General features: G+C 40.9%; 1 protein-coding gene across 1 annotated transcript; it reads right to left on the bottom strand.

The window, feature by feature from the left end:
• On the bottom strand, nt 1-27422 carry ZC3H8 (zinc finger CCCH-type containing 8). Its single transcript, XM_068971556.1, has 9 exons — nt 27281-27422; nt 23452-23548; nt 11630-11861; nt 10301-10431; nt 8166-8288; nt 7550-7661; nt 6272-6381; nt 3919-3968; nt 1-525 (listed from the first exon to the last, which is right to left on the bottom strand). The coding sequence occupies exons 1-8, from the start codon at nt 27355-27357 to the stop codon at nt 3939-3941; spliced, it is 912 nt and encodes a 303-aa protein (XP_068827657.1). The 5' UTR covers nt 27358-27422; the 3' UTR covers nt 1-525; nt 3919-3938.
• Between the last annotated feature and the right edge of the window lie 294 nt (nt 27423-27716).

The following is a 27716-nucleotide window of genomic DNA, read 5'->3' on the forward strand; positions in this document are numbered from 1 at the left end:
ATGGGTTTTAAAAAACATCATCAAACCACAATTTAAAACAAAGCTATGAGCAACCATTAACAACATGTTGTGAATGTAGTTAATGACATGAAAAGAGCTAACTGTGTATTTACTGTCTACTATCCAGACGTCTTCTATGAGAAACCTGATGGTTTTCTCTCTTCAAACTCCTATACCTCTTCATCCATCCTTACTCAGTCTAACCTTGCTTCCTATTTTATTGAGAACATGCAATCACTCAGAAGAGACCTCTGCAACCTACTACCATAACATCTGTCCACCAGCTGGCATCTCTGCCATATACACTCCTCCTGTTTCAATGGCTGGAACCATCTTGGTGGAGACCAACCCTTCACATTAGACACCACATGCTATCCCTCCGCACTGTCCACGGAAGAGTTGCACTTCACTGTAATGACACAAGGGGGCGCTCTACACCAGGAATCTTGTAAACCACTCCAAATCAAGTCTTGAATAGTCTTGAACAGGGATAGACAGACACAAGCACTCTTCATCCATACAAAGCTATAGAAGAAAAAACAAAAACACATTAGCTGGGGATTTCCCTGGTGGTCCAGTGGTTAAGATCCTGGGCTTCCAATGCAGGAGGCACGGGTTTGATCCCTGGTTGGGGAACTAAGATCCCATACGCCATGCAGTGTGGCCAAAAAGACCAAGACAAAAAAAAAACACATTATCAGTTGGTAAAAATTATGAACTTAGCCACACACCCCACCTCTAAAGCTATTAAAAAAAAAACAAAACACTAACCTAAACTAACAAAGTTAGTCCAATATAGTCAAGATGCTCCTGAAGAACATTAGAAAAATTATCAAACTATGTGGTGTGGTGCTCAATCACGGTGCACTCACTGCAACTCCGTGGACTGTAGCCCACCAGACTTCCCTGTAAATGGAAGTTTCCAGGCAAGAATACTGGAGCAGGTTGCCATTTCCTACTCCAGGGCATCCTCCCAACCAGCGATCAAGCCCACATCTTGTGTCTCCTGCACTGACAGCAGATTCTCTATCAAACTATATCAAAATCCAGTAAAGCCCCAGTAATTAAAGCAGTAGAGTATTAGAGAAACAGACAAAAGGAGCAGACAGAGATCCCAGAAACAGACCTTCATTTGAAGAAACTCAATATACAACACAGGGGCTATTACAAATCAGTGGGGGAAAGCAGTCTTTTCAGTTGAATGGTTCTGGGAAGTGGTTCTCCATATGGGGAAAAAAAAAGAAAATAAAGTCTTTATCATACCTTGTTAAAAAAAAATCAATTAGCCTTAATTATTCCGTTTTCCCTACACCTATAGCCACTCTCTTTTTCCTGAAATCAGTCCAATATACAAATACTGGCAAAAGAGATTAACAGCATTTCACTAAAGCTGAAGCTCAAAAGCTAGCAAGCATAGGAAAGATGTACAACTTTATGAAAATAAAGCTATGTGACACCATTTCTACATCCAGTAAATTGGTCAAAAATTTTAAATCCTGACAATTAAAGCATTGCTGAAGGTCAGTTCAGTTCAGTCGCTCAGTCGTGTCTGACTGTTGGAGACCCCATGAACCGCAGCACGCCAGGCCTCCCTGTCCATCACCAACTCCCGGTGTCCACTCAAACTCATGTCCACTGAGTTGGTGATGCCATCCAACCATCTCATCCTCTGTCATCCCTTCTCCTCCTGCTCTCAATCTTTCCCAGCATCAGGGTCTTTTCAAATTAGTCAGATCTATGCATCAGGTGGCCAAAGTATTGGAGTTTCAGCTTCAGTCCTTCCAATGAACACCCAGGACTGATCTCCTTTAGGATGGACTGGTTGGATCTCCTTGCAGTCCAAGGGACTCTCAAGAGTCTTCTACAACACCACAGTTCAAAAGCATCAACTTTTCGGCGCTCAGCTTTCTTTACAGTCCAACTCTCAAATCCATACATGACTACTGGAAAAACCATAGCCTTGACTAGATGGACCTTTGTTGGCAAAATAATATCTCTGCTTTTCAATATGCTGTCTAGGTTGGTCATAACTTTCCTTCCAAGGAGTAAGCGTCTTTTAATTTCATGGTTGCAATCACCATCTGTGGTGATTTTGGAGCCCCAAAAGATAGAGTCTGCCACTGTTTCCCCATCTATTTCCTGTGAAGTGATGGGACCAGATGCCATGATCTTAAGTTTTCTGAATGCTGAGCTTTAAGCCAACTTTTTCACTCTCCTCTTTCACTTTCATTAAGAGGCTCTTTAGTTCTTCTTCACTTTCTGCCATAAGGGTGGTGTCATCTGCATATCTGAGGTTATTGATATTTCTCCTGGCAATCTTGATTCCAGCTTGTGCTTCTTCCAGCCCAGTGTTTCTCATGATGTACTCTGCATGTAAGTTAAATAAGCACACTGACAATATATAGCCTTGACGTACTCCTTTTCCTATTTGGAACCAGTCTGTTGTTCCAAGTCCAGTTCTAACTGTTGCTTCCTGACCTGCATACAGGTTTCTCAAGAGGCAGGTCAGGTGGTCTAGTATTCCCATCTTTTTCAGAATTTTACAGTTTATTGTGATCCACACAGTCAAAGGCTTTGGCGTAGTCAATAAAGCAGAAGTAGATGTTTTTCTGGAACTCTCTTGCTTTTTCCATGATCCAGCAGATGTTGGCAATTTGATCTCTGGTTCTTCTGCTTTTCTAAAACCAGCTTGAACATCTGGAAAGTCACGGTTCACGTATTGTTGAAGCCTGGCTTGGAGAATTTTGAGCATTACTTTACTAGCGTGTGAGATGAGTGCAATTGTGCGGTAGTTTGAACATTCTTTGGCATTGCCCTTCTTTGGGATTGGAATGAAAACTGACCTTTTCCAGTCTGGTGGCCACTGCTGTTTTCCAAATTTGCTGGCATATTGAGTGCAGCACTTTCACAGCATCATCTTTTAGGATTTGAAATAGCTCAACTGGGATTCCATCACCTCCACTAGCTTTGTTCATAGTGATGCTTCCTAAGGCCCACTTAATTTCACACTCCAGGATGTCTGGCTCTAGGTGAGTGATCACACCATCATGATTATCTGGGTCATGAAGATCTTTTTTGTACAGTTCTTCTGTGTATTCCTGCCACCTCTTCTTAATATCTTTTGGTTCTGTCAGGTCCATACCATTTCTGAAGGTGGAGTAATGGAATTTCTTTTACATAGTTGGTGGGAATAAAAACTGTAAGAACTACTTTAGAAAAGACTGGCATTATCCTAAGTTTATTATTTTCTTAATTGGAAAAAAATTGCTTTACAATGTTGTATTGGTTTCTGCTGTACCACAATATAAATCAGGCATAAGTATAAAGATTATCTTAAGTTTTAAGATGATACAACAATTCTATTTCCTGATTCATACTCAGGACAACTCACACATATTTCCATCAGAAGACAGGTAAAACACTTATTTATAATAAGTGTTTGTATTTTAAAAATTGAAAATAACCTCAATGTCCATCAACACTAGAATGTATCAATAAATTGTAATATATTCATAGAAAAAAATGCTATACAAGAGTACAAATGAATGACAGCTGCATGCATATACATGAATGAATCTTAGAAGCATAATGATGAGTAAAAATAGCAAGTCACTAATAAATATCAAATATGATACTGTTTAAAATAATATCCAAACCCAAGCATAATATTCAGTTAACCTTACACGTTTGGTAAATCTACAAAGAATAAAACAAGAGAATAAAAATACAAAAAGATAGTGACAAATCCAGAGTGGGAAGACAGAGACCCACATATATATCTATTTATATCTATCAAATATTGTATAATTTTTTTAAGTGAGCAAAAAAAAGACTTCTATTTGAGAAAATATTATGTTCCCATGCCAATTTCTAGAGACATTTCATGGGGAAAAAAAAAATGTTAAAGTTTAATTTTACCTTTTTCATCTATTTTATTTTCATGATGACTTCCTTTCAGGATCCAAAATCTAATATAGAGGGAAAAAAATTCACAATCATTTTCATGTACTATCTAATTCAGGTACATCATCATACTCTTGTAATTTTCCTTTTTTTTTCTTCTTGTAATTTTCTAAAGATTCCTACACCATTAATTCTAGTAATCACCTAATAATATTTACTAAAAGGGGAATTGGAAAATGAATTCTACATACATCATTTCTTCCATATATGCTTCATGGTAATAAACAACCAAATATTTGCTATAATTTCTAATTCCAGGATAACTCTTCCTATTTCAAAACTAAAAACATAAGGACCTTTGACTTTCCAGAAATAAGGACCTTTGACTTTCCAATATTTGCATATGCTCAAGGGAGTTTTTGTTGCAAGATTAAACAGTTTGGTTTCAAAAGAATCTTTTCGGAGAGTGTTTTGCCTATGTTCTCCTCTAGGAGTTTTATAGTTTTGGGTCTTATGTTTAGATCTTTAATCCATTTTGAGTTTATTTTTGTGTGTGGTATTAGAAAGTGATTTAGTTTCATTCTTTTACAAGTGGTTGACCAGTTTTCCCAGCACCACTTGTTAAAGAGATTGCACATCCCAGAATACTGGAAATAAAAGCAAAAATAAATAAATGGGATCTAATTAAAATTAAAAGCTTCTGCACAACAAAGGAAACTATAAGCAAGGTGCAAAGACAGCCTTCTGAATGGGAGAAAATTATAGCAAATGAAGCAACTGACAAACAACTAATCTCAAAAATATACAAGCAACTTATGCCGCTCAATTCCAGAAAAATAAATGACCCAATCAAAAAATGGGCCAAAGAACTAAATAGACATTTCTCCCAAGAAGACATACAGATGGCTAACAAACACATGAAAAGATGCTCAACATCACTCATTATCAGAGAAATGCAAATCAAGACCACAATGAGGTACCATTTCACACCAGTCAGAATGGCTGCGATCCAAAAGTCCGCAAGCAATAAATGCTGGAGAGGGTGTGGAGGAAAGGGAACCCTCTTACACTGTTGGTGGGAATGCAAACTAGTACAGCCACTATGGAGAACAGTGTGGAGATTCCTTAAAAAATTGCAGATAGAACTGCCTTATGACCCAGCAATCCCACTGCTGGGCATACACACTGAGGAAACCAGAATTGAAAGAGACATGTGTACCCCAATGTTCATCGCAGCACTGTTTATGATAGCCAGGACATGGAAACAACCTAGACGTACATCAGCAGATGAATGGATAAGAAAGCTGTGGTACATATACACAATGGAATATCACTCAGCCATTAAAAAGAATACATTTGAATCAGTTCTAATGAGATGGAGGAAACTGGAGCCGATTATACAGAGTGAAGTAAGCCAGAAAGAAAAACACCAATACAGTATACTAACACATATATATGGAATTTAGAAAGATGTTAAGGATAACTCTGTATGCGAGACAGCAAAAGAGACACAGATATATAGAATGGACTTTTGGACTCTGAGGGAGAGGGAGAGGGTGGGATGATTTGGGAGAATGGCATTGAAACATGTATACTATCACGTAAGAAACGAATTGCCAGTCTATGTTCTATACAGGATGCAGGATGCTTGGGGCTGGTACACAGGGATGATCCAGAGAGATGATATGGGGTGGGAGGTGGGAGGGGGGTTCAGGATTAGGAACTCATGTACATCCGTGGCGGATTCATGTCAATGTATGGCAAAACCAATACAGTGTTGTAAAGTAAAATAAAGTAAAAATTTAAAAAAAAAAAAGAAAAAAAAAAGAAAAAAAAGAATCTTTTCTTTTCACTCACATTTCAATTTAATTTTGAAGAGATCAGGTCCAACTCACACATGGAAATGAAAGGACATAAACAACTATTATTTTTCAACTATCTTTTCTTACAATCTGAAAGAGCTTTTGAAGAAAACTTTGAAATAATCATTTGAGTATGCTTTGATGTAACTCTAAAATATTTATCAACCAATGATCCTTAACTTTCCTTCTAAGAGTGTATCAGGAGTACTATTTCTCCTATCTGCTTTGTTTTCCATTGGCCGACATCGCTACTGAAGTCGCTAAATACACTGAAGTTTTTAAGGACATTTCAATTTATACCAGCAACAAGTATAAATTTTCCTTTAAGCTACAAGGGAAAACATACAAATGAATAATAATTTTCTATACTGAAGTAAGTTGTCATAATATAACCCATATGCTAACCCATGAAGCACTCTGCTTAAATAAGTGTCTTTTTAAATTCCCACCCTTAGGTTCAAATGTATTCTTTAAAAAAGAAAAACAAAAATTAAAATTGTACTTACTTTAGCCAACAGTTCTTGTGTTTCATCAGTCAATGGAGCATGTGAAAACTTGCAATATTCTCCCTGGTAACATTTTGCTCCTGTATGGTAAAACTTGCAAGGATATTCATGTAACTCAGGTGTTAAGGAAGAGAAAAATTTTAATCCTGCTAAAATAACTTATTATTAATCTAATAACTTTATTTTTCCTTCATGAAGTTCTTTTCTACTAGTGGAAACATTAAATTCTCTATGTAAAATATGAGACGACAGGACGTCCCTGGTGGTCCACTGGCTGAGACTCAGCACTCCTGACGCAGGGTCCCGGGTTCGATCCCTGGTCAGGGAACTAAAGCCCACATGCTAAAGATCCCACGTGCTGCAACTAAGATCCAGGACAGCCAAATAAATTAATGAATAAAAAATAAAAAGATCCATTCTTAACAAAATAAAGCACAAGACAATAAATTATTAACTGGGTTATAAGAAAATTAACTTTAGGATGATTATACACATGAAGTTTATTGGCTATCACAGGACAAGTTTCTCCCTCATAATCATTCTTAAACCACAGGTATGTTTCACTGATAAGACAAAAGAGATGTGCATTTTAAATACTTGGAGAAATTTGACTATTTTTAATGCATTCTTTTGGGGTGAGGGAATTAAAGTCAATAATAATAATGTGTCTTGCAAATCTGGATCCTTGTTAGACTTGTTTAAAATGGGATCCATATACACAACTCCGGTATTATTTTCCAGGAAAAATTTCTCAAGTTAGGGTTTGAGATTTCTTATATTGAATGACTTAAAGGAAAACAACTTTTGTGGTGACCAAATGTGCAGTTGTCCTAAAATGTTATGTTCCATGTCTTCACAGCATGTCTAGACCATTTATACTCAAGAGTTAGGGTTACTCTTCAATTAAGGGACAATTAATCTCTATACAGCACAGAGTATAACAGAAAAGAAGTACTCCCAAACTAGGCAATTCCTGCCTCTTTTATGAAGTAGATTTCATGAATACAGATTCAATTCAGGGATGTCACAGCAGAAATTCTGAGAAAGTTTTCCTGGGCCCTAAAATGTAAGGTCTCATGACCCTGTTACACTACCCAGTTAGAGAGGATGTACATTTGAGAGAATTTCTAATCTGTGAACAATTTAATCACTTCAATACTGAGTTGAGCTTAGATAATATAATTTCGCCATGGTTAAAACATTTGTTTCATTCAAGATTTTACATTCATGTAAACATTTACGAAAAGTAAATTTACTGTATCTTGTGATAAAGGATATTATGCAAATAAAGGCAGTTTTCCCCTCTGGTACAATATCCTTGTACATAAAACTTACACATTTCCTTTTTCTTCTCTATCTCTGCATCATGATCAAATTTACATTGGTCTCCCTGGGCCAAAGGAAGAAACAAGGGAAAGCTATTATTTCTCACAGTTAAGCCATTACAATTCCTACTTAATTCTGGATAAGCAAATGATTCCAGAAGAAAACAAAGTCTTAGTTAGAAGCAGTATAGTCTGCTTTTTAAAGAGCTATTATAACTGCATCGTATTACATATTTTGGCTTGCAATTTGTCAAGTCCTTAACATTTTTAACACAAAGCATTGAAAAAAAATTATCTGTTTTCAGAGACATAAAACAAGGTACAAAAATTTCATGGTCTAAAGTTTTAAAATCATACAGACTCTGTTCTCTTATTACTGTGGAATTACATTACTACTTTTTAACTACAAAAGAATATTTCAGTAAAATTTTCTACTTGAAACCTTTCCAGAAGAAAACAGTTCTAAAATTATACAGGTATGCTTTTGGAGTGTCTAACAGAAACAGAAGCTGGTTTTAGAGCATTTTTGCTATACCTTACATCTTAATGTATTTTTGCTTATACTATACCTTAATACACTTCCTTTCAAGAAAGTATTTACAAATTTGCTTTCCCTGGCGTTGCACTGTATGTTGGTTGATGAACCCCTGACTCATTCTCACAGGCTGCTGCTGCTCTTTAGATTTCCCATTCTATGAAGACAAAAACAAAAAACGAAAAGTGAAAAATGAGATTAAACATTTGATTCCACTGTACAAAATTATCTTAAACCACCTTTTAAAAGATTAAAAAGTAACTCTTCTGAATTGCCCTTCAGGTAAGACTTGGATTTTTGTATATCATTTGAAACAAATGAACGATTGTCAGTTTTGGTATCATTCCACCACTGAACATTAGTGTTTGTGCAATCTGATTTTTATTGTATCTTGACTGCATGCTAACTGTGTCCGGCTCTTTGCGACCCCATGGACTGAAGCCTGTGAGGCTCCTCTGTCCATGAAATTCTTCAGGCAAGAATCCTGGAGTGGGCTGCATTTCTTCCTTCAGGGGACCTTCCCAACCCCAGGGATCAAACCTGAGTTTCCTGCAGCTCCTGAATTGGTAGGTGGATTCTTTACCTACCAATTCTTTCTTACTGCACCACCTGAGATTATATTGTACTTGCCCTCACTTAAAAAATTTAAAAATTTTTAAAAAGTAAGTTCCACTCATTGTGATAAACAGTGAAGTCTAAGAACAAGGCTCTTTAGAACACTGGGGACAAACCTCAAAATCAAAAGGTAAACCAACCACAAGTAGCGTAATCTTTCATTTCAATGACAGGCTCATTAGGTGCGAGCTGAGTATACTGATGAGCTCAAATTAGTAAACATAATTAGAAACAGACCCTCCAAGATGGTGATAAAGGTAAGAAAACAAAATGGGACTTTCACATAAAAATGAAAGGGGAATTTTATTACAGGTCTTTAGAAACATAAATCACTTTCAGCGTGTTAACTTGTGGTACAACTTACAGCATCTACATATGGTATTCCCACATACAGTCTTAGGAATTCCACAGGTACAAAGAAGGGAGCTGACTGCACACTTATGTGAGCTGCTCTGTAATAATGTCAAAATTCCACTCAGCACTCTCAAAATCATGTGCCTAACAAGTATGCCAGTTTTAACTCTCGGTTTTATTTGATCATGTGATTGAATTCTAACAAACATGTTTACAATTTGTTTCTCATGTAGAAGAGCTGTCAGTTATGGTGGAATAATCACTTGAGTCAATCTAAACCAAAGGAAAGGGAACACTGCCTGAGTGCAGCCCTGCCTGGCCCTGGGTGACTACAGACCTAAACCCTATGGCTTCACAGTCGCCTTTTGTAAAACAAATTTTACATAAATACATTTCAGTCCATAATATATGGTGTTTCTAATATTTTACCAAGCCCTAACTCTTGTCTCCTGAACCAAGCTTAACAAATGGCTGCCATCCAGCTTAGAAGCCCTCAGAAAAGTAGAGTCCACAAGAGTCACTTACTGCTCTACTGTGATTACATCTGCAGACCAAGGAAGAACAACTTCTAGAAGGCAAAATCAAAATACCAGAGGGGATGGGGGGGGGTCTGGTATCTGGAAGGGGGTGTCTCAAAAATATTCACTTTTAATTTCCAGAGGGAGTCAAAAACCAATAGACCAATGGCCGTTAGAATGCCCTCACAGCTATCTAGGGACTTTCCTGGCAGTCCAGTGGTCTGGGTTTCCCAGGTGGTGCGGTGGTGAAGAATCCACCTGTCAGTGTAGGAGACACAGAGATGTGGGTTCAATCCCTGGGTCGGGAAGATCCCCTGGAGGAGGAAATGGCACCCACTCCAGTGTTTCTGCCTGGGAAATCCCATGGACAGAGGAGCCTGGCGGGCTACAGTCCACGGGGCTGCAAAGAGCTGGGCGTGACTTAGCACGCATGCACCCGTGGCTGTTTTCTCTTTTCCTTGCTTCCCACATCTGTTTTTTCACAGTCATCGACAGCACAGCACTCAGAAATCAGGGGGCTTGTGCCTATGTATTCAGGGGCAGCAGGTACGACACTAAAGTTTGAGTGTGAGGAAGGGAGCCTAACAGGGAGAAGGAAGCATGTGGGGAGCCTGCTGGGGGTAAAGGAGGCCCCCCTGAGGTGTGAGATGCAGTGCCTTCCGACACACGTGGATTCTCATACCTGGTCCTGTGAGCCACTGCTCCTCAGGGAAGCATTTCCTTTGTCTCCAGGGCCAGGACACTTTCGCTTCATTTTCTTCTTTTTACCATTCTTGTGAACAGCTTTAAGGTTTTTATTTTTTTGCTTAACAGCTAACAACAACAACAACAACAAAAATTTAACTTAAAGACAATATAAAACACCAACAGCAGTTTACTCTTACGAGGGATATTCTATAATAATGCAGGAAAAGTTCTCCACTATTCAAAAAGTAAAAAGTGGGATGATGTGGACCTGTCCTTCCAACAGCTCTGGGATTAATATACTCTGGATCCCAAATTCATTCCTTGTGAAAATATATAAGGCACTGCCAGGAAAAAAGCAAGATAATTAACGAAATCATTCTTGCGAGCCACCAGCCCAGATTCTTTCAAAGTGCGATGGATCTCATCAGGAATTGCTATAGCGCTGCAATAGTAAAAGCTTCAAAGGACCTCATATATGGCTGTCAGATTATTCACTGAAAACATTTTATATAGATTAAGTTGATCTATAGATCCATTTAAAATAGAAAAACATTTCAACAGGGGGAAAAATGAGAGGATTGAGAATTTTACTTACAATTGTCCCTTATTGTCATATCTATGGCTTAATTTTATTTCAGTAATCTCAAAGAATATATTCCTGGGAGACTTCTCTGGTGGTCCAATGGTTAAGAGTCTGCCTTGCAATGTGGGGAACATGGGTTTGACCCTTGGTCATGGAACTAAGATCCCACATGCCATGAAGCAACTAACACTTGATGCAGCCAAACATAAATATTTATAAAAAGGAACATATTCCCAAGTTTAGTCTCATACACTATTACCCCAATCTATTCTTCTTCAAAGGAAAGGAACCAGAAAAGGTATTTCCTGTCCTTTACATACGCTGAAGCCAGGGATTTAGCATTCTCCCTTGCAAAGTTGTCATGTCCTTTAAAAATTTTATTTATATGGCCTTACTAGGTCTGAGTTGTGTACACGGGATTTTTAGGTGCCACATATAGGATCTAGTTCCCTGACCAGGGATCGAACCTGGGCACCCTGTATTGGGAGTTCAGAGTCTTAGCTACTGAACCACCAGGGGAGCCCCAAAGTGGTCATCCTTTGAAAACTCTGCTGCACCCTCCACTCCTCTTGCAAACTGAGCATCTGTACACCAAGTGACCAGCTCACATTTGATGTCAAGATTCAAGAAAATCTGGTCTTACCATGAGATAAAATGCAGACCCCACCCCCACCTCCATCCATGGACAGTGGTGACTACTCCTCCCGGTAACTTTAAATGATCAAGCAGTTTGACTCTTACCTTTCGTGGTCTCCTTTGCTGTCTCTTTCTTCACAGATCCTTCAGGACACAGTAGGGACTGAGTAACACTTGCCATCTCTTTAGCTTGTATGTACTGCTGAAGCTCCTTAGCGAAATTATCTTCTGGCTCCTGATTGCAGATGTCATCGTCACTATATGCATCATAGTCCTTACTTCTTGATTTCCTATGTTGCAAATTCTTCAGAGATGTAGAGCTTCCAGAGTGCCTAAACTAAGTAAAAATTAAATTTTCAAATTTAAAAACCTAGCATGATTTGAAACAATCTGATCATGAAGGAGAAATAAAGGCTGGCTGTGAACTGATCATTGTTGAAGCTGACTGATGAGAACACAAGGATTTCATATGCTAGTCTTGCCACTTCGATGTATATGAAATCTTTCGGAATTAAAAAAAACAAAAACACATGCATCCACACTTAAAAGATGCTTTGAGGGAAGACTATCTGTTCACTGTGTGTACTTTACTAGATTGAAAGACTAAAGCCCCACAACTTAATTATTTGCTATAAAAGAAGTACAGTAATATAGTCCACATTTTATTTCTCCCTCTGCATTGACCATCTTTTTAGGTTTAACTCAGTAATCTGTCATCGAGAGTTGGAAATCCACCTCACCAGCTACCAGAGTCTGCTTCCTCCCTTAGCTCGGAGCATTGCCGGCAGGGGATGCAGCAGCAATGGCGACAGGAAACTGCCAAGCTGCCCAAGCAGCAGACGCCTTCCAGCACTTGGCGCAGAAACACCCCCAAGTACGGGTTACGGGTGTCTGTACTTCGAGACACCAGGGCTAATCGAGAGTTATTATTACAACCGGTACTGACAATACATTTTAATTAAACAGTTTATCTGTAAAAGGCCCAGTTGTCTAGTTCAGTTGCTCAGTCGTGTCTGACTCTTTGCAACACCAAGGACTGCAGCACGCCAGCCTTTCCTGTCCATCACCAACTCCCGGAGCTTGCTTAAACTCATGTCCATCAGATCGGCGATGTCATCCAAGCATCTCATCCTCTATGGTCCCCTTCTCCTTCTGTCTTCAATCCTGCTCAGCATCACCATGTTTTTCAATGAGTCACCTCTGCATCAAGTGGCCAAAGTACTGGACTTTCACCTTCAGGATCAGTCCTTTCAATGAACATTCAGGACTGATTTCCTTTAGGATGGACTGCTTGGATCTCCTTGCAGTACAAGGGACTCTCAAGAGTCTTCTCCAACACCACAGTTTAAAAGCATCAATTCTTCAGCGTTCAGCTTTCTTTATGGTCTAACACTCACATCCATACATGACCACTGGGAAGACCATAGCTTTGACTAGACAGAACTTTGTTGGCAAAGTAACGACTCTGCTTTTTAATATGCTGTCTAGGTTTGTCGTAACTTCTTAAAAGAGCAAGTGTCTTTTAATTTCATGGCTGCAGTCACCATCTGCACTGATTTTAGAGCCCAAGAAAATAAAGTCTCTCACTGTTTCCATTGTTTCCCATTTATTTGCCATGAAGTGATGAGACTGGATGCCACATCTTTGTTTTCAGAATGGTGAGTTTTAAGCCAGTTTTTTCACTTTCACCAGGAGGGTCTTTAGTTCCTCTTCTCTTTCTGCCGTAAGGGTGGTGTCATCTGCACATCTGAGGTTATTGGTATTTCTCCCAGCAAACTTGATTCCAGCTTGTGTTTCACCAGCCCAGCATTTCACATGATGTACTCTGCATACAAGTTAAATAAGCAGGGTGACAATATACAGCCTTGACGTACTCTTTTCCTGATTTGGAACCAGTGCATTGTTCCATGTTTGGTTCTGTTGGTTCTTGACCTGCACACAGATTTCTCAGGAGGCAGGTCAGGCGGTCTGGTATTCCCATCTCTTTACAGTTTATTGTGATCCACACAGTCAAAGGCATTGGCATAGTCAATAAAGCAGAAATAGATGTTTTTCTGAAATTCTCCTGCATTTTCTATGCTCCAGTGGATGTTGGCAATTTGATCTCTGGTTCCTCTGCCTTTTCTCAAGCCAGCTCGAACATTTGGAAATTCATAGTTCACATATGGTTGAAGCCTGGCTTGGAGAATTTTGAGCACTACTTTGCTAGAGTGTGAGATGAGTACAATTGCTTGGTAGTTTGAATATTCTTTGGCATTGCCTTTCTTTGGAATTGGAATGAAAACTGACCTTTTCCAGTCCTGCGGTCACTGCTGAGTTTTCCAAATTTGCTGGCATACTGAGGGCAGCACTTTCACAGCATCATCTTTTTGGATTTGAAATAGTTCAACTGGAATGCCATCACCTCCACTAGCTTTGTTCATAGTGATGCTTCCTCAGGCCCACTTGACTTCACATTCCAGGATGTCGGGCTCTAGGTGAGTGATCACACCATCATGATTATCTGGGTCATGAAGATCTTTTTTGTATAGTTCTTCTGTGTATTCCTGCCACCTCTTCTTATTACCTTCTGCTTCTGTTAGGTCCATACCATTTCTGACCTTTATCGAGCCCATCTTTATATGAAATGTTCCCTTGATACCTCTAATTTTCTTGAAGAGATCTCTAGTCTTTCCCATTCTATTGGTTTCCTCTATTTCTTTGCACTGATCATTGATGAAGGCTTTCTTATCTCTCCTTGCTATTCTTTGGAACTCTGCATTCAGATGGGTATCTCTCTCCTTTTCTCCTTTGCCTTTTACTCTTCTTTTTTTCTCAGCTATTTGTAAGGTCTCAGGCAACCATTTTGCCTTTTTTTGCATTTCTTCTACTTGGAGATGGTCTTGATCACAGCCTCCTATACTTGTCACAAACCTCCGTCCATAGTTCATCAGGCATTCTGTCTATCAGATCTAGTCCCTTAAATCTATTCCTCACTTCCACTGTGTAATCATAAGGGATTTGATTTAGGTCATACATGAATGGTCTAGTGGTTTTCCTTACTTTCTTCAATTAAAGTCTGAATTTGGCAATAAGGAGTTCATGATCTGAGCCACAGTCAGTTCCTGGTCTTGTTTTTGCTGACTGTATAGAGCTTCTCCATCTTTGGCTGCAAAGAATATAATCAATCTGATTTCAGTATTGACCATCTGGTGATGTCCATGTGTAGAGTTGTCTCTTGTGTTGCTGGAAGCGGGTGTTTGCTATGACCAGTGCATTGTCTTGGCAAGTCTCTGTTAGCCTTTGCCCTGCTTTATTTTGTACTCCAAGGCCAAACTTGCCTGTTACTCCAGGTATCTCTCGACTTCTTACTTTTGCATTCCAGTCCTCTATGATGAAAGGACATCTTTTTGGGTGTTAGTTCTAGAAGGTCTTGTAGGTCTTCATAGAGCCATTCAACTTCAGCTTCTTTGGCATTAGAGGTTGGGGCATAGACTTGAATTACTGTGATATTGAATGGTTTGCCTTGGAAACTAACAGATATCATTCTGTCGTTTTTGAGATTGCAAGTTTATCACAATAAACTGTGGAAAATTCTGAAAGACATGGGAATACCAGATCACCTGACCTGCCTCTTGAGAGATCTGTATGGAGGTCCAGAAGCAACAGTTAGAACTAGACATGGAACAACAGATGGGGTCTAAATAGGGAAAGGAGTACATCAAGGCTGTATATTGTCACCCTGCTTATTTAACTTATATGCAGAGTACATCGTAAGAGACGCTGGGCTGGAGGAAGCACAAGCTGGAATCAAGATTGCCGGGAGAAATATCAATCACCTCAGATATGCAGATGACACGACCCTTACAGCAGAAAGTGAAGAAGAACTAAAGAACCTCTTGATGAAAGTAAAAGAGGAGAGTGAAAACGTTGGCTTAAAGCTCAACATTCAGAAAACTAAGATCATGGCATCCAGTACCATCACTTCACGGCAAAGAGATGGGCAAATAGTGGCTATTTTTTGGGGCTCCAAAATCACTGCAGATGGTGACTGCAGCCATGAAATTAAAAGACACTCCTTGAAAGAAAAGTTACGATAAACCTAGACAGCATATTAAAAAGCAGAGACATTACTCTGCCAACAAAGGTCCATCTAGCCAAAACTATGGTTTTTCCAGTGGTCATGTATGGATGTGAGAGTTGGACTATAAAGAAAGCTGAGCGCTCAAGAATGGACACTTTTGAACTGTGGTGCTGGAGAAGACTCTTTAGAGACTGCAAGGAGATCCAACCAGTCCATCCTAAAGGAAATCAATCCTGACTATTCACTGGAAGGACTGAGGTTGAAGCTGAAACTCCAGTACTTTGGCCACCGTATGGGAAGAGCTGACTCATTTGAAAAGACCCTGATACTGGGAAAGATTGAAGGCGGGAGAAGGAGATGACAAAAGATGAGATGAAGGAGATGACAAAAGATGAGATGATTGGATGGCATCACTGACTCAATGGGCATGAGTTTGAGTAAAGTCTGGGAGCTGGTGATGGACAGGGCAGCCTAGCATGCTGCAGCCCATGGGATCACACAGAGTCGGACGTGACTGAGCCACCATACTGAACTGCATTTTGGACTCTTCTGTCGACTATAAGGGCTACTCCATTTCTTCTAAGGGATTCTTGCCCACAGTACTAGTTATAATGGTCATCTGAAATAAATTTGCCAAATTCACTCTTGCCATTTCCTGTGTGACCACTTCCAATTTACTTTGATTCATGGACCTAACATTCCAGGTTCCTATGCAATATTGTTCTTTAAAGCATCAGACTTTACTTCCGTCACCAGTCACATCCACAACTGGGAGTCGTTTTTGCTTTGGCTCTGTCACCTCATTCTTTCTAGAGTTATTTCTCCACTGATCTCCAGTAGCATATTGGGCACCTACCAACCTGGGGAGTTCCTCTTTTGGTGTCTTTTTTGCCTTTTCATACTGTTCATGGGGTTCTCAAGGCAAGAATACTGAAGTGGCTTGCCAGTCCCTTCTCCAGTGGACCATGTTTTGTCAGAACTCTCCACCATGACCCGTCTGTCTTGGGTGGCCCCACACGGCATGGCTCATAGTTTCATTGAGTTAGACAAGGCTGTGGTCCATGTGATCAGTTTGGTTAGTTTTCTGTGACTGTGGTTTTCATTTCTGTCTGCCCTCTGATGGAGAAGGACAAGAGGCTTGTGGGGAGCTTCCTGATGGGAGAGACTGACTGTGGGGGAATCTGGGTCTTGTTCTGATGGGCGGGGCCATGCTCAGTACATCTTTAATCCAAATTTCTGCTGATGGGTGGGGCTGTGAGAATAACTACGTTTACCTTGGTTTCAGCCTTTCACATTATTTAGCAGGCAGAGGGAGAACCAAAAAAATCATTCAAGTGCAACAGTGCACATGAAGTTTAGCACAACCATGGGATTCTATTCAGTGCATCTGAATCAAAACATTACAAGGATCCAGATGAATGATATCACATGTCCCCCCAACACCCCCACCCCACAAGACCCACAGGCCTGCAATCCTGAAGCCGACCCTTTTCACTACAAGCAGTAACGAAAGTGACTCGCTTGTATTAAATGAAGAGATGAGACGACTTGGTAACATTATAAAGCCAGGACGATCATCAGCTATGCTGCTTTATTAGACATTAGAGAGAGTAAAAGTGTTGTTGCTCAGTCGTGTTTGACTCTTTGCCACCCCCTGGACTGTAGCCCAATGTACTCCTCTGCCCGTGGGATCCTCCAGGCAAGAACACTGGAGTGGGTTGCCAAGCCCTCCTCCACGGGATCTTTTTGACCCATGGATTGAACCAACATTTCTTATATATCTCTGGCATTCACAGGCAGGTTCTTTACCATCTGAGCCCCCAGGGAAGCCCATACATTAGAGAAGCATTTCTAATTGACATTCTTTTCAGAGGGCACTGAGAAATACAATATATTAACACAATGATTGCTTAAATATGTCCTCATGCAGCTGCTATAAACTCATTGCTCTGATGTCTGTTGTTCTCTATATAACTTCGAAACTATAAGAACACAATATTACAACTTATCCCCCTTCCATAAGAAAGTCTGAAGTATTTGTCTCCTCTTTTAAGTGAAAGATTTTCTTGCACTTGATTCAGAATGGTTTATACAACTAGTATGGTCTCCTGAAATTCCACAGAAATAAAAGTACAGAAATGTAGAAATTAATAGTCTCAAAAGAGTGTGTGCATAGGGAGTGGGGGAAATGAAGTACAGTTTGTCAGGAAGGAATTAAGAAGGGCTCAACAAATTCCTGGCAAGTTTTTGACAAACATAAAGCAAGCTATAATTTGGGGCTTAGGTTGCAGTGTGAGAAATAGGGCTATAAAGGAGAATGAATTAAAATGCTACATAAAAAAACAAAAACAAAGCTACTGTAACAAATTATCTCTGACCACCCCCTCTCAACCCAGAATATAACCAAACAAAAATTTACCCCATGCCAAAAAGAGGGTTATTCTCTAAAGAAATTTATTAAAATGTCTGATAAAGGCCAAGTCTTCTTGCACGAGTACTAAGACCCCAGAATGAAATCCTTCACATTCTGACATGTGGCAACAACTTCCATCAGAAAAACACTCCATCCTCTATTCTATATCAGGGGTTCATAACCTGCTGTCCGGAGATGCATGCCCCTCTCCTGCCTGCCCCTGGCCAAGGGTCTATGGACAGAACGATAGAATTCAATGGACTTGGATGAGAATAAAAATCACATGTTAATTTTCATCAACCTGTAAAGTGACATTTAGCATTTTCTTCTGTTTTGAACACTGGCTGCAACCACAGTAGTATCAGCAGTAGCTGCAACTGTCACGGACAGAAATCACAGGGACTTTTCATGTTATACTTACTGCAGATCTCAAAGTATGTTATGTTTTATGGTCATCACTTTGCCAACATAATATTTAGACCTACAACACAGTAATGAGACCTACAGCTGGATCTAATTATTTAGTGCATCAACAAAGAATATACTACTCTTACCTCATTTCTTAATATTTTGATAACTGTGTTTCAATAAAATCAACTTCCATTACAACCCAACGTATTTTATTTTATTCACTTAAAAACATTATTCTGAGAAGGGGCCCAAGAGCTTTGCCAGACTGCCAAAGGGGATACACGGCACATAAGGAGTAGTTCTTAAACTACTATGCTGCTGGATGGAGAAGGCGATGGCACCCCACTCCAGTACTCTTGCCTGGAAAACCCCATGGACGGAGGAGCCTGGAAGGCTGCAGTCCATGGGGTCGCGAAGAGTCGGACACGACTGAGTGATTTCACTTTCACTTTTCACTTGCAGGCATTGGAGAAGGAAATGGCAACCCACTCCAGTGTTCTTGCCTGGAGAATCCCAGAGATGGGGGAGCCTGGTGGGCTGCCGTCTATGGGGTCGCACAGCGTTGGACACGACTAAAGCGACTTAGCAGCAGCAGCATGCTGCTGGAAACCTACAGATGCACACAGCCCACTCAGGTATCAAGCGCCCAATCAGGCTTCCCATTGAGAAGAAATGCCTATGGAGACCCACCAGCAGATCAGCAAAGGACTTTCATCAATTCCCCAGGCCTTTCTTAATTCAAAGGACATAAAGAAAAACAAAAGCAGGGCTTCCCTGGTGGCTCAGTGGTAAAGACAATGCAGGAGACACAGGGGGAAGCCCTGATCCGGGAAGATCCTACATGCGGAAGAGCAAGCAGGCCCGCAGCCACAACTGCTGAGCCTGTGCTCTAGAACCCATGCCCTGCAACAGAAGCCACTGCAACGAGAAACCTGAGAGCAAAACAAAACAGATCTAGAGAATAAAACAAAAAAGTGGGACAAAGAGAAAACCTGACCCAGAAGAAGAAATACAATTCAAGGGAAAGAAAAGAACACAAAAAATTTAAACAAATACACAAAGATATCAACATGGTATATATATTTTTAACGCTAGAAAGTTATAACAAGACAGCAGAACAAGAAAGAACTCTTGAATCATTAAATTATGACTCATGAAATGTAGATAAACAGAAAGAGGAAGTTTTTTAGAATATAAAGATAAAAGACAAAGAATAAAAATAAAACACATTCCTTGTGCATGAAGGGTATGAATAGTTTCACCAAATACTTAAGGACAATGAATGAGAAGATTCATAGTCTCTAACAATACCGGGAATAAAGAGAAGAATGTAAAAGCTCCCAGAACAGGATGCTTACGAAGCAACTAGAACCAGACTGGCAAGACTCACACTGGCAACATGGATAGCAGAAGAGAACAGGGCAAATACCCTCAAGCTTAAGTCTATTTCAGCCAAAATACCTATCAGCGATGAGGATAAAGTCAGTATTCTCAGAAACGTTTACAGGAACTCAAAAGCTTTATCCCATGCATTCCTATATAATAGAACATGCCAGCTAAATGAAAATAAGTTAAAAATAGTGCTTAAAAAAAAAAAAAAGATGTAATTCACAAAAGCCTCATCAGACACCCAGCATTAAATCTAACAAAAGGTATGTAAGATATCTACAAAGAAAATTATAAAACACTGCTAAGACAATTAAAAGAGGACCTAAAGACTGGACAATCCAATATTCTAAAGATGTCAATTCTCTCCCAAATGACCTAGAGTTTCAATGCATTCCCAAGTGAGAGTCCCACAAGCGTTTTCTGTGGAACTTGACAAACTATTTCTAAAATTTATATGGAAATAATGAAGGGCTAAGAATAGCCAAGACAGTTAAAGAAGAAAAACGTGAGATGACTTACTTATTTGATATCCAAACTCATTATCATTAAGCTGTACTAATTAATACAATGAGGTCTTAAGGGGAGGGGTAGACACATAAACCAGTGGATGAGAAAAGAGACTCTAGAAATGGATCCATCAGAACACAAACACTTTCCAAACACCTGATTTTTGACAACAGTGACACTGAAGATTCATGGGAAAAGAACCGCCGTTTCCCCCAATGAATGGTGTTGAAACAACTGAGTAGGATAATGGAAAAAAAAGTAATCCAAAATTTGTCCCCTCTACCTCATTGTAAACACAAAAATCAATTGTGGGTGATTATAAACTTAAATGGAAAGGAAAAACAGCAAAACTTTTAGATGACACTGTATGGAAATATTTTTATTATCTCAGGATATGTAAATAAAACACAGAAAGCATTAACTATGAAAAAACGATTAATAGACTTGAATACATTAAAATCATTAACTTTTTATCAAAAATTGCTATTAACTTGGGAAAAAAGCTACAAAATGAGCTGATACCTGCAACACATAAATCCACACGGGGGAAAAAAATCCCATATATCCGGAATAAAGAAAAAAGAAAAAAAGGTAAAAAGACTTAAACTGGCACACAAAAAAGGGAAATCTAAATTGGACAAACATGAAAAGATGCTCCATCTTAACAGTAACCAATAAAATGCAAACTAAATGACAATGAAGGTATCTCACCAGATGGCAAAATTTAAGAAAGTGTGGAGATATCTCTGTAGAAATACAGACTCTCATTACACCGCCTTTGGGAATAAAAATCAGTAGAATGACTTTGGAATACAGCTTGGCATCATGGTAGAGGGAAAGATGCTTATCCTCTAAGACCCAGCGGTTCTACTCCACAGGAACTGCAGAGCAGATGTGCAGCAGGACACCACTGAGACGCAGCAGCACTGATCACAACCTCCAAAGCTGGAAGTGAGGCCAAATGTCTACCAATGCCAGCACCTAGTATACTCAATAATGGAATGCTATGTGGTTAAGAAAATGAACAAATAAGAATACATCACTTGCGTGCACTATGCATATTCTATAAGTATACGTTATGCATACCATGAGTCTTAAAAATATCATGTTAAGAAAAAGGAGACAAAAGGACAACAACACTATTCTACCAAGTGCAAAAATAGCCACGAGAAAACGACACTCTTAAGGAGGACAGCATTAGTAGGAAAACTGCAAACAAGCAAGTGGTTCGTGCCCAAGTTGGGACAGTAGTCGTCTCTGGAAGGAAAAAAAGGAACACGACCGAGAAAAGCAGAGCTGCACAGTGTTTACTTGAGTTCTTTTTTTAATTAGCTGTGATATACTTATGTTTTATACACTTGTAAGCAAAGAGCCTGGCCTGAAGTAAGCCTACTTACAAATAATCTAGGTGTCTACATTCTCATAGTATTGTTTCTGAGAAACTCCTTAAGATAACCATAGAAGGTTGTATCTGCCTGTATCCTGTATGGGGTTCTATATGTACTGGGGAACTTTAAGTGGGCACAAAGGACTGGGGCTTATGTGATTAATATTAAAAATTTTTTAAAGTAGTGTTATTTACTTATTTCGGCTGTGCTGGGTCTTCATTGCTGCGTGCAGGCTTTCTCTAGTTGCATCGAGGCGGGGGGCGGGGAGGGGGTTCTCTGGAGCGCATGCGCTTCTCACGTCAGTGGCTTCTCTCATCAGAGCACAGGCTTCAGCAGCTGCGGCTTGTGGGCTCTAGAGCGTGGGTGCAGTAGCAGCGGTGCACAAGTCAGTGTTTGTTGTGCTGTGCTGTGCTGTGTCTTTGTTGCTACGCGGGCCTTTCTCTAGTTTCAGGCTTTGCAGCGCAGTGGCTCCTGTTGCGGAGCAGGGGCTCCAGCAGCTGTGGCCCATGGGCTCAGTAGCTGCAGCGCCCGGCTCTATAGCACAGGCTCAACAGTTGTGGAGCACAACCTTAGTTGCTCTGCAGCACATGGAATCTTCCTTGAGGAGGGATCGAACCTGTGCCCCTGCCTTGGTGGGCGGATTCTTATACATTGCACCACCAAGGAAGTTAAAAAAAATTTTTTTTTAAGTATTAAAAACGTCTGGGAAATTCACGCTATCATTTCTCAGTTTTAACCAGGGCTCTCGTCTATAGCAGCCATATATGCCCCAAAGGGCAAAAGAAGTTATGTCCCTGGGTAGCTGAGAGGCCTTCTGAGACGAAGATGCTATACTTTCCGCCCTGAATCCTTTTATAAAGCTGACTATAACAGTATTATATTAAAGGCCATGTATGTCTTGCAGATCTCACTGCCAATTTGAACTCATTCTTTTGTAGTGTGTTAAAGTTCACAATAACAAAGGTTCCAAAAGAGAAAAAGCAAGAGAGAAGCAGATGTTGGCTTTGCTGTGGGTTGGCTGTGTCCTCCCCAAATTGAAGTCCTAACCCCCCAGTACTTTAGAACATGACCACATTTGGAAATAGGGTCATAATATGTACAATTAGTTAAGATGAGGTCATTAGGATAGGCTTTAATCCAATATGTCTAGTGTCCTTATAAAAGGGGGGAATTTAGACACAGACCTATTCACACAGGGAGAATGCCTTTCGGAGCATGAAGGTAAAAATGAAGGTGATGCTTCTGGAAGCAAAGCCGCGGGGGGACCAAAGGCCAGCAGCAAGCCAACCAGGAGCTAGGGGAGAGGCATGGAGCCAACCCTTCCTCATGGCCTTATGAAGGAACCAACCCTCCTAACAGCTTGCTCTTGGACTGCCAGCCTCAAGAACCACAAGACAATAAACTTCGGTTGTTTAAGTCACCACTCAGTATGTGGTACTTTGTTACGGCAGTCCTAGCAAACTAATACAATCTTTAAGCTGTAAGTCACTAAGGCTAGCTAAGGTAGCAAATCAAAACTCTAATTTGAAAAGAAAGAAGTTTTTGAAATTGTTTACAACCACTTCAGAGATAATCAGTTCATGTTAAATGACAACAAAGTTCTTAAACAATTAATTTTGTATAAAGCACAAACAGGTTTCCTTTGATCTAAGTAGCCTGGTCTCAAATGCTGACTAAAATGAGACAAACAGAATCTCTGTTTAATTTCTCACGCCCTTTCCTATCTGTTTTTTTCAAGACACCAACTTAATCTTACTTTTTTGGGAATTTGCTCACATTCCAGTTTTACTTTCCATTTTATTTTCTCTTCTTGTGTTTCTTCAACTTCTGTATCATCTATTTCACCACCGATTCTGTAGCAAAAATATCAAATAACACAAAAGGGTTTTCAACCTGAAAGGGGTTCATACCACAGCATTAATATCCACTGCTCTGGTTTACCTTCAACTTGCCCTCAAAGAAATTCCAAAATCAGATTCTACTCCAAATATTTCAGAGAAATGCACAAAATTATGATAAACAGTAAATGTTAACATATGTTTATGAGTAAACTGCAAAGCTGAAACTTTAATTTACATAACCTTAATAGTCAACTATTAGCAGCTATATGAATCATCTATTCGTTCAACAAATACTGAGAATCCACCATATACCAGGCTCTGGGTCTTAAATCCTGGGATATAACAATGAAAAAGACCTTGTTCCCACTTTCTGAGAACTTTCTATCTATTTGGGAGAAAGAAATTAATTAATTTCGGTATGGGGTGATAAGAACTGGTGTATATATGAGGAACATTTTAAATCTAAGATATGGGGACCAAAGGTTTTCTGAACCTAAAAGATATGTAAGAATTGAAAACAAAGAGGAATATCAGGGAGAAAAATATTTCAGGCAGAATTCAGGGTGCCTTCTGAGGTCAGAAGGGAGCCAAACTTATAGTCAAGTGGGAAGATCAAAAAGGAATGTTGTTGGGACTTCCCCAGCGGTCTGGTGGTTAAGACTCTGTTTCCATTGCAGTTTGATCCCTAGCTGGGGAACTATGATCCCATATGTCGCATGGCGCAGCTAAGAATATATTTTTTAAAAAAGGAAAGAAAAGTTGTTCTCAGGGTCACTAGAATTGAGAAGTTGAACAAGCAGAGGCTGTCTCAGATGACTACTAGAGGATATTCCAACAAAACTAAAAACGAACCTAAGAAAGATGAAAATGGGAACTATAAGAAACAAAGAGGCCAATAAAATATACAGCTAACCCTAATTAATGGTAGATGCTGTAGACACAGGGTGGAGAAGGAAATGGCAACCCACTCCAGTATTCTTGCCTGGAGAACTCCATGGACAGAGACTAGTGGTTGCAAGGAATCAGACACGACTGAGCGACTCACACACACATAGACACAGGGGGCTGAAGACAAGGAGTGACTACGTGACGAAAGCTTAAGATCTGAGTCACACGCCAGACAAGGGCAAGGACTAGACAACTTCAGAAGAACAGGCTGCGAGTGGAAACTGCCGCCAGCACAGGACTGAACAGTGACTCTGCACTTCTTTCAGTTACAGGAGAAACTGGGACGTTAGTTTCATCCAATCCAACAGCTACTATACTCATCTGTCCTGCGTCAGAGCTTCCGTCACATCTATCAGAAGAGGGACCAAGGCCATTGTTACGAGAGCCAATAAACCAAATACTGTGGACTGGCACTGGTCTAGGTTCCAGTCATGAACTGTCTTATATAGGAAGCAAGCTCTCCTTAGGCAGAGCAATAATGACGACAGCAACAGTAACAGTAGCATCTGACATGCTTTACGCCTACTCTGTGCCAGGCACTGTTCCATGCACATTAGACACACCACAACAGCCCTCCACATACATGCTACTGTTAAAAAGCCCATTTTATAGATGAGAAAACTGAATACAGAATGTTTACAAAACATGTCAGAAATCTAGCAGAGCGGAACTGAGATTTGAGTTCAGGCAGGCAGAGCCAACTTCCCATTCAAAGTACCTACTAGGGCCTTCCTGGCAGTCCAGTGGTTAAGACTTCACACTGCCTCTGGGGGGGGGGGGGGGGGGGGGGGGGGCAAGGGTTCCATGCCTGGTATGGCTGAGGAATTAAGATCTCGAATGTCACTTGGCCAAAAGAAAAAAAAAAGGCAATTAAAATATTTACTAGCAGTAGGAGTGTTAGTCACTCAGTCAGGCCCGGCTCTTTGCGACCCCATAGTCTGTAGCTCGCCAGGCTCCTCTGTCTATGGGGTTCTCCAAGCAAAAATACCAGAGTGGGTAGCCATTCCAGCCATTCCCTTCTCCAGGGGATCTTCCTGACCCAAGGACTGAACACAGGTCTCCTGCAATGCAGGCAGATTTTTTACCATGTGAGCCACCAAGGAAGCTCCAAATATCTACTAGACAAAATCTTATATCCAAAACTGAACTCTTGATCCAATCACCCTACAATCTTAAACAGCAACTCTAGCCTAATGATACAAACCAAAAACCTTGAAGTCGATCTTAACTCCTCTCTCATATTCCCCATCCAGTCTTCAAAATACATCCTTACCTGATCACTTTTTAAAAAAAATCTAGCCATGTGCTCTTTATTGAGCTTCGTCCCAATTGCTCAGTAGTAAAGAATTCATCTGACAATGCAGGAGACACCAGGTTCAATCCCTGGGTCAAGGAAGATCCTGGAAGAGGAAATGGCAACCCACTCCAGTATTCTTGCCTGGAAAATTCCATGGACAGTGGAGCCTGGCGGGCTACAGTCCACGGGGTTTCAAAGAGTTGGACACAACTGAGCGACTGAACACGCACTTTAAAAACATTTAAATTATTTTTGGCTTTGCTGGGTCTTCCTTGCTACATAGCATATACTTTCTCTAGTTTTGGAGCTCTGGGATCTCACTGCAGGACTTCTCTTGCTGCAGGACACAAAGGCTTCAGTAATTGTGGTGCACAGATAGTTGCTCTGGGGCATGTGGGATCTTCCCTGACCAGGGACTGAACCAGTTTCCCAGACATTACAAGGCAGACTCCTAACCACTGGATCACCAGAGAAGCCCCAGACTTGACCACTTCTTGCTACTAACCCTAACTACTAGCGGCCACTACAGTCTACTCTCAACCACCAGATGGTCCTGCTAATGTGTAAGTCTCAGCTAAAAACCCTCCAATACTTACCTCTCACCTCACTCAAGGTAAAAGCCAAAGTCCTTATTATGGTAACTGCAAGTCCCTACACAATCTGCCCCTTCCCTTCCGGCCCCCATTCCAACACCTGTCAGGCTCTGCTCTTCCAGTCCCACCATTCTTCCTCTCCACTGCAGCTGTCTTTCTGGCCACTTCGCTCCCATCACAGCAAGTCTACTCCAGCTCAAGACCTTCACATGGAATATTCTTCCCACTAGATAATCAACCTCTCTCGCCTCCTTCGAGCCCCTACTCAAATATTCCTCATCAATGTTATTAGTAAACGTTCCTTACCTACCTTCTTTAAAAGATCTACGTCTTCCCTACCATCCCATCCTCCCTTACCCGCTACCCAGCTTTCACTTTCTCCACGGCAGTCTCAGTACCTCTTTAAACATAAGGGAAATAATACACCGCAATATAGTTCGCTGCTTTATTATGGTCTTTAGGCTTTTTCTATGTAAATCGGGAGACTAAAGACAGACTACTCGCTGTTTATCCTTCACGACTCATCTTTTCTACCGACGAGCACCCAGCACGTGTAGTGAGAACAACAAATGATCTCTGTCCTCCAGGAGCTGACGGTCTGGAAGACAAATGCTACAGGGGCCGCAGGCGGGCTCCCTCCCAGCCAGAGCGACCTGGGCGCGGAGAAAAGGGAGCATACTGAACCTCCCCCGCCCCCACCCCGCTCGCCGCCTGAACCCCGCCGCTCCCCGGGCCTCTGGCCGCGGCGGTCTACGAACCGGGACCCAACCCCGGCTTCTAACTCCTGCCCCCGAACGACCTCTGGACGTCGGACCTCACGGCGCCGCCCCCGCGGACTCCCTGAGCAACTAAGGCGGAACCCGGCTGCAGTCCCTGCGTTCAAAGCATGAAAAGACTAGCGGTCACCTTTGGTCAGAAACCGTGGCGGACTTCTTGCCAAGAGCCGGGTTTGGGGGTTTGGAGAAAAGGTTCTCAAAATCCATCTTTCTCTTCGGCGCCGGCGCCGCGGAGCTACCAAGAAACAAGCCCCGTTCAAGGAGTTCTCACGCGGCGCTACTCGCCGCCCGCAGGTCACACTGCGCATGCGCCGTTCAATCCTTGCGCTGCGCAAATCGGCGCTCTCCCCGCCCCGCCGCTCTGCGCAGGCGCTGTGCTAATTCTATTCAGTAACATGTACCAACACTTTCTGAATACGTTATCTCGAATCGTTAGTAGAATTTTAAAACCTCAGTCCTGAGACTCTACTTTGGTGTAAACTGTTCGACCGAAGTCACAGTGTTTCTAAGGAATGATACCAATTATGCGTGCGCGCTCTTCAGTTCAGTCGCTCAGTTGTGTCCAA

Source organism: Capricornis sumatraensis, chromosome 1, assembly GCF_032405125.1.
Source record: "Capricornis sumatraensis isolate serow.1 chromosome 1, serow.2, whole genome shotgun sequence".
NCBI lineage: Eukaryota > Metazoa > Chordata > Mammalia > Artiodactyla > Bovidae > Capricornis > Capricornis sumatraensis.